Source organism: Canis lupus, chromosome 32 (genome assembly GCF_048164855.1).
Source record: "Canis lupus baileyi chromosome 32, mCanLup2.hap1, whole genome shotgun sequence".
NCBI lineage: Eukaryota > Metazoa > Chordata > Mammalia > Carnivora > Canidae > Canis > Canis lupus.
In genome coordinates, this window is record NC_132869.1 from 18,638,160 (window position 1) to 18,648,049 (window position 9,890).

The 9,890-nt window shown below is 33.7% G+C and overlaps 1 protein-coding gene across 2 annotated transcripts in view; it reads right to left on the reverse strand.

Moving 5' to 3' along the window:
* The window catches only part of SECISBP2L (SECIS binding protein 2 like), a 58,809-nt gene that overhangs the window by 30,804 nt on the left and 18,115 nt on the right, over positions 1–9,890 (reverse strand). For both annotated transcript variants that reach the window (XM_072808384.1, XM_072808385.1), the window contains 7 exons: positions 9,218–9,447; positions 8,912–8,936; positions 8,435–8,550; positions 2,731–2,868; positions 1,001–1,081; positions 333–500; positions 56–197 (listed from right to left, as the gene is read on the reverse strand). In XM_072808384.1, coding sequence (XP_072664485.1) covers positions 56–197; positions 333–500; positions 1,001–1,081; positions 2,731–2,868; positions 8,435–8,550; positions 8,912–8,936; positions 9,218–9,447 — 900 coding nt within the window. The remainder of the gene's footprint in view (positions 1–55; positions 198–332; positions 501–1,000; positions 1,082–2,730; positions 2,869–8,434; positions 8,551–8,911; positions 8,937–9,217; positions 9,448–9,890) is intronic.

The following is a 9,890-nucleotide window of genomic DNA, read 5'->3' on the forward strand; positions in this document are numbered from 1 at the left end:
TATTCAAAACCTATTACCAAAATCAAACAGTGAATTGCTCAGAGAGTGAGATCACCTGTATATGCCAGAGGTCTGGTATTAGTAATCTGCCGTGCCTTCATTGCTTGTTGCTGCTTTTCCAGAGCTGCTAACATGTCCCCCAAATCTAGCTGCACAGGGGTTTTATTCTTTTTTCCAGCTGCCTTTGATAAAGCTTCCTGAAAGATAAATGAAACATTTACTTTTTGTGACGGTTTTAAAGTGTGGCAATTTATGATGGTTCTATCTGTTGCTCCTTCTGTCCATGCCCCCAAATCTACCAATTACATTTGTTCATAAGAATGAATAAATACCTGTAGTTTTTTTTGCTCCATACTTATTTCTGAATATTCTTGAGCTGTGGCAAGGGCAGCTGCTAATGCTTTCTTCTTCTGACTTTTTGCACGTTTAGGAACTGAGGTTGTAATGGGAATTGGAGTCTGAACTATATTGATTGGTGAGTTTTCAGGTAAATCATCCAACTAGGATAATCAGACAAAAACATTTGTTAGTGATTCCACAAAAGTCTGACCATAAGGAAAGGCAATCCATAATGTGGGATGTTCTACAGTATATCTGGACTGGAATCTTTGAGGATTCAATGTCATAAAGAACAGAGTGAGAGGGTGGGATCCTTCCAGACTGGGAAATAATAAAGAGACAAACAGCTTAATGTAATTAGTGACACTTGTCTGGATCCTGGCCTGTAAACAAAATAACTCCCAAATTTTGTAACAAAAGGGAAAATAGACCATATGCTTTATGATTTCATTTAATTAATGGTGTTTTCTTGTCTCTAATAGAACTATGGATTTTATAGGAAAGTGTCTTTGTTCTGGCTATGCTGAAAATAAATATTAAGTACCAAATTGTTTCTTCTCTATAATGCTGCCCCACATCTTTATACTAACATGTAATACTTCAACACAGCCACAGTTCAAAAGATATTCAAATATTTCATCTTTTCAAAAGAGTCACTTACTACTTTTGAAGAAAGTTTCTGTTGGATAGTCTCATCTTTAGTATTTCCATTCTCATTTAGTTCTTGAAATCCATCTTCATCCTGAAATAGTATGACATTTTAAGTAAGAACAGCCCAAAGCAAGAAATCCTACGAAAAACATTTTACAATGAAAAATGGGAAAGTAATTTTTGAAATTCTAATATTAAACTATTTAAAGTCAGTCTGAAAAAGGAAATTTCATTTCTCACATGATACAACATAGTTAAAATTCGTTATTCAACAATGAGGGCATATCTGAACATGTCCATTGTTTGGTTTTCTGTATCTATTTCATTTTTATTAATTAGTTCTACTTTTAAAATGGGTAGGTAGTTAAAAAGGAATACAAAAGGGTTTTTTACCATGTTTCAGATAATTTGGAAAATATTTTCAACAGATGGCTTAATATGAATTTCATAAATACTTCCTGTCCTGCAATACTATACATATCTGTCAATAAGGTTAAAAGTTAAAAAAAATTTTTTTTAAATCCTATCCAAAGTAATATCTTAACCAATATCCTCCTTTACAGTGAAGAGTCTATCTAATATCTTTAAGTATAAGGACAGAACTAATTATAGGTTAAGTACAAAAGACATATCTCCCACATATATTATTGTACAATAATTTAATAGAAATGTCCTTAAGGTCACTTACTGAGCTTATCTAACATATTATTCATTTCTAGTCTCTGGCCTCAAGCACATTTTCCAGTTTAATTTCCATCTATTGGCCCATTTTATAGAAACTATGATCCAACAAAAATGTGTTACCTGGCATGAAGTTCACTATCTAGACACAACCAAATTCTACTCATTCTTTAAAATCTATTCCAAAGATCATCTCTACCCTACCCCAAACCCAAAGGGACTTTCAACTCCAACCACACCCAAGCAAGTATTAGGTGTGCATGCATCTACATTTCTCCACTATACCGCAATCTCCCTAAGGCTACTGTGTTTACTCAATGTATCAAAGCATCTTATTTACACATATAACAGGCCTCCAATAACAGCCAGTTAGATAAGTAAACAATAAAAATATTGCAATCAGAATACAAACTTTCTCCCTATTAGAGAAACTAAAATAGTTTTTTTCTTCTCCAAGATTCTCCTGGATAGCAGCACTAATTAACTAAACTGAACCATTCAAATCTAAGAAACTGGACAGAGAGACTAAACAGTAATAATGAAAATTAGGGATAAAGTTTCATACTAAGAGAAACCCACATAAGATCAAGTTCTACCTCGACATGTTACCTCAAAATGAATACTCATGACAGAAGTTCTAAAAATAAACCTTAATACAGTTAATGTTTGACTAAGTATACATATCCAGGACAAAAATGAATCAATACTTCTAAGTAATTTATAATCTAATAGAATCACAAGTTAAGACATAAAAAGCACTAATTAGAATGCAAGATTTTTTTTTTAAAGATTTATTTATTTATCCATGAGAGATGGAGAGAGAGAGAGAGAGAGAGAGGCAGAGACATAGGCAGAGGGAGAAGCAGGCTCCATGCAGGAACCCTTATGTGGGACTCAATCCCGGATCCCAGGATCACGCCTTGAGCCGAAGGCAGACGCTCAACCACTGAGCCACCCAGGGGTCCCAAGATAATTAATTTCTTTTTTTTTTTTGATAATTAATTTCTTAATGGGAAAATTTGCTATAGCAGTTTACAAATAGAGCCAAAAAAAAAATACCTCAAAATATAAAGACTCAGAATTTGAGTCGCCTCTATGAGACTGACTGGCGTTTAACTGCTTATTATTATCTTGTCTCTTCGGCAAATTCTGTCTTCTTTCTGAGGAAGTACTATGTCCTCGGCATCTGAATCCAACCTAAGTAAGCCCCAAAAGAAAAAAATATGTAAGTGAAAATTTTACTGAAGTACAACATACTTACAGAAGAGTACACAAAAGTATACAACTCAATGGATTTTCATGTGCATAATTTATTATAAAAGGTTAAAGAGCTTTTGACAAATAAGATCATTTTAAGGAAAATATAAAAATGTGAAAAATACAAGGTCCCTCCCCACCAAATAAATGAACATTTAATCAGCTTTACTTGTAATAGCCAAAAACTGAAAACAATCCAGACGTCCCTGACTGGAAGGATAAACTTACTGTGGTACCTCCCTACAACAGAATAATAGTCAGCCACCCAATGGAACAAACTATTGATATATTCAACAATCTGGTAAATCTCCAGAGAGCCATGCAAGTGAAAAAGTCAATATTAAAAGGACTCTATGAGTTCATTTATAAAACATTCCTGAAATGACAAACTACAGAAAGGGGAGAACAGATCAGAAGATTCTAGGAGTTAACGAGAGGCTGGCAGGGAAAGGAAAGGAGAGTGACTATAAAAGGGAAATACAGATCCTTGCAGTGACGGATCTGTTCTTATCTTTACTGCATCAATGTCAATATACAGGTTGTGACACTGGACTGCAGTATTGCAAAATGTTATCACTGGGAGAAACTGCACACTACATTTTATCAAACTATTATAAAGTCTTCTAACATCTGTGATTTTATTAAAAAAAAAACAATTCCTAGGAAAGGTTAAAAATTAAAACTCTTATTTCCAAGAGAATAGATTTAGGAGAGTAAAATTTTCATTCAATCCATAAATTATTAACCCATTAACAAATCTGTGAAATGTTCAATTGTCGTAAGGCCAAGATTCTTATGAATCTTAAGACATTTCAAGATCCTCCTAAGTACCCAATGCAGCTAACATGAAATGCCTCTCTTAACCAGGACCCCTAAAAGATGAGAAAAGTATGATCCTAATTACTAGTTACCCCCAAATTCTTTTTTTTTTTAAGAATTTATTTATTTATTCATGAGAGAGACAGAGAGAGGCAGGGACATGGGCAGAGGGAGAAGTAGGCTCCCCGCAGGGAGCCCAATGCAGAACTCGATCCCAGGACCCGGGGGGATCATGACTTGAGCTGAAGACAGATGCTCAACCACTGAGCCACCAAAGCATCCCCCCAAATTCTAACAATAAACAGAACGTGAAGCAGATCTAGTACAGAAAGTGCTAATATATAGGCTTTGGCTGCTGAAATCAAAATTATGCACACAAAGACTTGCTGATAATAGAATTTTTTTTTTAAGAAACAGAATTTTTATACTCTTTTGGGAGGTAGGCTGTATAGCAGAACAAGCCAGAACATGGTCATACACCAAATTTAATTCTTCCTTAGAATATGCACCATGACAACTGGGCTACTTCTTGTAACTAACAAATGTGTAAGAAACTAGATAATTTTCTAAATACCCAACAGTTTCTTAATTTTAAATATTTACTTCATTTTAAAATAGGCTCATAAACATGGATAGAGATATGGACAGAGGAATACACAACGAAACACATCTCAATAAAATGTTAGCTAGCATCTAATGGTAGCTATATGAATGTTCTCTATAAAATGACCTCAACTTTACTATTAAGCAATTTTCAAAACTGGCTCATGAAAAGAAGCTCATACAAGACTGGTAAATGCAATTTATAATGTCTATGTAATAAAGAAACAACTTAATTCACATAAATTATTAACACCGAAGTGAGTACTAATACTCAAGCCAAAGACAGAGATGACTAAAAAGCAAGAGAATAATCCCTAAGCACAATTCTTCATGTCTTTGGACACTCACTATGACAAAAAAGTAAATGCAAAGTGCTCTCCAAAGGCATTAAAATTATATTTCAAAATAAGCCCTATTGTAAGCCATTTAGTATATATGCATTAATGTTGCTACAAACACTAAAGCAATTTTTTAAAAATAGAACTTGATTTCCATACTTGGAGACATAAAGCTCCAGGATTAAATTAAAACCTGAAACTAATGGTACCGACAAAGTTCATGAGGATCAAAATGGAATGTATTTCAATTACCTCCTAAAAAAGATGACTCAAAAATAGGAAGACACTGTTTTCTGCTTGTTTTGTGGCATCTTTATAGGAAGATACCACATCACAAAGGTAAAACATCCTCACAAAGGTAAAACATCCTCCCTAAATTGATAGATTAATTTAATGACTAATATAGAAAACAGAAATTTCAGAAATAAAAATCAATATAACTAGGAATGTAACAGATGATGAAAGTGGTTAATATCAAAATCAGTGAAGAGAAGGTCTTTTCAATAAATGGTGCTGGAGATTCGGGTAGCCACTTGGAAAATACGAAGTGGGACCCATATCTTACACCATGCTCAAGACAAACTTCCAATGGAATAGAGATTAAATGTAAAAAAACAAGAACATGAACACAGTAGTGGAAAACAGGCAAATTCCTTTATAACACTAGAGTAAGGACAGAGCTTTCCTATGACTTAAAACCCAGAAGCCATTAAAAAAAAAAGAAACCGGGATCCCTGGGTGGCGCAGCGGTTTGGCGCCTGCCTTTGGCCCAGGGCGCGATCCTGGAGACCCGGGATCGAATCCCACATCGGGCTCCCGGTGCATGGAGCCTGCTTCTCCCTCTGCCTATGTCTCTGCCTCTCTCTCTCTATCTCTGTGTGACTATCATAAATAAATAAAAATTAAAAAAAAAAAAAAGAAACCAATACTCAACTTATAAAAATAAACTTTTTTTTTTTAAGATTTTATTTATTTATTCATGAGAGACACACAGAGAGAGAGGCAGAGGCACAGGCAGAGGGAGAAGCAGGTTCCATGCAGGGAGCCCGACGTGGGACTCCCGGGTCACCAGAATCACGCCCTGGGCTGAAGGCGGCACTAAACTGCTGAGCCACCGGGGCTGCCCTAAAAATAAACTTCTTAATGCTATTTAAACATAAACTTGTGTATGGCAATAATAATGAGCAAAGTCAAAAAAATGAAAGGCAACCAAAATATTTGTAACTTGTATTATGAACTAAAGGCTCTTAAAATTTTTTTAAATCTGGTAAGACCTTGATCAAACTTTTAAAATATACCAAAAAAAAGAAAAAGAAAAAATAGATCAGATACAAAAGATATGGCCAGACAAGTTAACAAAAAAAATACACAAAGCTCATAAACAGCTCAACAACATTAATACACCATTTTCACCTAGTTGGCAGAAATCTGAAATCCTGAAGATACATGATCTCTGAAGCTATACTGAAAAAAGGCACTTTATGTTATTGTTGAGACTTTAGTGGGACAGTTTTTGCTGATGTATCAAATAAAAGAAGTGACTTCACCCTTTCACTCAGCAGTCCCTCATTTAGGAATTTACTTTATTGGTATACACATGTATTTCTAAACAATACTGCAGACTGCAGCATGTCTTTTAACAGCAACTACTTACAAACAGCTCAAGTGTCCATTAAGAGGACAGCTATAGAAATCAATAAGTATATCTATACTCCAAACATTAGGAGATATTTTTAAAAAGTGTGGAAGCCCTCCATGTAATACTATGGAAATGTTTCCAAGATACATTGCTAAGTGATGAAAGCAGAACACAGAAGGAATGGATAAAACATAAGATAGATAATTGTATTTACTTAGAATGACATAAAGAAACTCTAGGAAAATACACAAGAAACTAATAAAAGTGGGACAGATATAGGGAAGACAAAGGGAGACAGGGTGAAAATGAGATTTTTTTTCACTGTATCATCTTTTTCATCTCTTCTATTTTTCAACCAATTCACAAAGTAAAACCATTTTTTAAAATGCAAATTTTTAGGTTCTCTCCATTGTTTAAAATTAAGATTATGACAAAGTATAGAAAAAAACCGCCTATTTAAATGTAAAAACACCAGTAAAAATAAAGATCATAGTTAAAACAGCATGGTACAGGTATCAAATTCTGATAAATGGAACAAAACAGCACAGCTACAGCACCTAAGATGTAAGAAATTAGCAAATGAGAGAAAAGAATGGATTACAATTTTAGGCCAACTAGTTAACTATTCTGAAAACCTACATCATTATCATACCATGCATCAAAATCTCATATAAAAAGCTCTTGCAACATTATGCTATAAAAAGATAGCTGAAAATACAAGTGAATATTTATTTCATTTCTAAAATATTTTTTAATTCCTAAAAACAATCAGAAATTGCCAAAGGGGAAAGTATTTTGACTTAACAGAAAAAAAAAAAAAGATTCTGCACATCACAAATTACACAAATACATACTTAAGAATAAGTATAACAACACATCAGAAGTAGAAAACACATTGTTCAACATCTGGCTCCAGTTCTTTTGGAATGAAGAGAGAAACAAACAAGACCTAATATACTACATATATTTACATAATTTTTTGTTGTTCTTTTACTATTTCTCACCAGTTGCAAGGCTCCATATCCATATTACTTCCTCTCCAGTGGGCTATGGACACCAAAAGTAACAGTCTAACAAGTTATGATTCCAACATAAAATTTCAGCAGTTAATGAAACATTCTGTAGATTTTGTTTACCTCATCTATATAAACAATTCTTGTTTTAGCTCTTTTGTTTCTAATCAAATTAAAGCTAGACTGTCTCACATGCCTGTCACAAACAATGACTCATTTTTGCAGTAACCATAGGGAAAAGGGCATTATTTTGCTTGTTTTCCTGGCAGTTTAATTAATGTTAGGGTGCACCTGAAGTACTTCATTTCAGGGAAGCAAATGAGCAAATACTTGTATTTGGTCTATTTAATGCACTAGTAACTTACTCTTATTTCAGTTCATCCACAGATCTATTCATGTAATACTTTTAATACCTTAAACAGACTTAAGGAACCCAAGAAATCCACCCAAACACTGAAAAGGAAAAATGCTGACCGACAAATAACTCCGATTTCACAAATGACCAAAACAAGAAGACAAGTTACTGGAAATCTGTGGCAGTATATAACTTGCTCTGCTGTAATGCAGCTAGATTTTGTTCCCCAACACCAGGAAGCTGCCCGGTCTGGCTATATTACAGCATGAGGCAGCAATTGCTATGTCCCTGTAACAAGCACAGTGTGTAGCTTGTAGAGTTTATGGTCAAGTAAAGACACATGAACTAGGCCACAGTCCTAAAGTTCAAAGAATCAATATTTATGACATTAAAATGCCTTTAAATTTCTTATGTGGATGAGAAAAAGTTATGGCAGATAAAGCAGGATTGGAGGATATTCTTTTTTAAAAGTATAAAATATCCAAGTATATTTTTTAAATACAATAAAGTAGAAAATGGCACAATACACACCTATACACACATCACTTACAGTCAACATTTGGCATTTTGTTTCATTATTTAAATAATAATTTTATTGGCTAAGCCATTTTATAGTTGCAGATATCATATTTTATGATTATATAATTTGATGTGCATCTCCAAAAATTAAGGACACTGCCCTTCAAGACCACTATACCATTTATAATAATTCAAGTTTCTCCAACTTAATTCAAATTACCTGTGAATTATTTCTTTGTTCAGTCTGCCTTCCACCTCTAGAAAATGTCTGATTTTTTTCCATCCAAGGTTTTTTCTGAGTTGCCTGGCAGGTTACATTGGACCAATTTACACTACCTATAACCAATGAGATTTAAAAATATGATTTATTTATGAAAGATGTCAAAGCCTAAATTATGCCTTAGTTTTGTGTATTGAAAATCAGCCACTATAAATGTAATACTGGAAATTTCTCTACAAACTTTAAGTAGTATTTCAGTTCTTAGTAATATAAGTGCCATCTTGCAGAATACTTCAATTTTTCAACTGAGAAATTTTCTCAAGTTTTATCAGCTCAACTATACTTCCAAAGTAATGTGAATCTCTTCAGAAGATTTCTAATTTTTTTTGTAGCATCAGCAAGCTTCATGCTTAAAAACAAACTCTGACATGGACAAAGAAGAAAGTATAGCAAAAACACTATGCAGAAAATAAGTACCTGTACATATAGATGATTCCACATGCTAAAAATAAAAACAAAAAAGACAATTATTTTCCGCTTAAGAGTCAACACCATATGCCTTGCAAAATGTTTCATAACTTAGTCTAGTGTGAAGCATGCTTATTACAATCTTAGAAAAAATATTTCTCCATATATATTTTTCATATTAATATACAAAATACATTTTGACCCATTCTGTTACTACAGGAATTGTTAATGAAAATATACTTAAGCTTTTAGAGAAGATACAAAGATAATACTGACATAGATGACTGATAAAGAAATCAAAGCAGCATTACATACATTCATGGTGCTAGAATCGGGATTTCTCAAAGCCCCTGCTGCAGGCTGGTTGTTGCTGTGTTTGGGACTGCAGTAGCCACTATCACTGTCAATGTCGGCTTCACTAGCGCCCTGCTCACTAGAGGATTCAGCAGTAGGGTGGGAGGCTCTTCTTCTCCTGCCCTTGGACTTCCAGAGCATTGTAGCAGAGCTCTCCGAGAGAGATTTGTTAGCAATATCTGATGGGAAATCTATAAAGCAAGGAAAGTATGACATCTCTTTGTGAGGACCAAACTAATAAATTCTTGTTAAATTATCATTAAGGTCATAAGAAAATGCAGATATTTACCTTTGTAAGTGGAGAAAACAAGTAAAAAAATTTTTTTAAAAGACCATCAAAAGATAAGATACTCCTGACAAGTTGGTTTATGACATGTATTTACTATGATAAGAAAATAAAATATTTGTATAAATATTAAAACCACCATGACCTATTTTAAGGAAAATAACATCACCAATCCTTTCGAAGTCTACTGCATGCCCCCTCTACCAATGCATCCTCTTCCTCCCCCAAAAGTTACCTCTATATAGAATTCTGTGTTTATCATTTCCTCACTTTGTAAAATAGGTTTTCATGGATTTTTGTATTCCTAAAATACAAATCATGTAATTTAGCAGTTTTTGCTTTATAAAA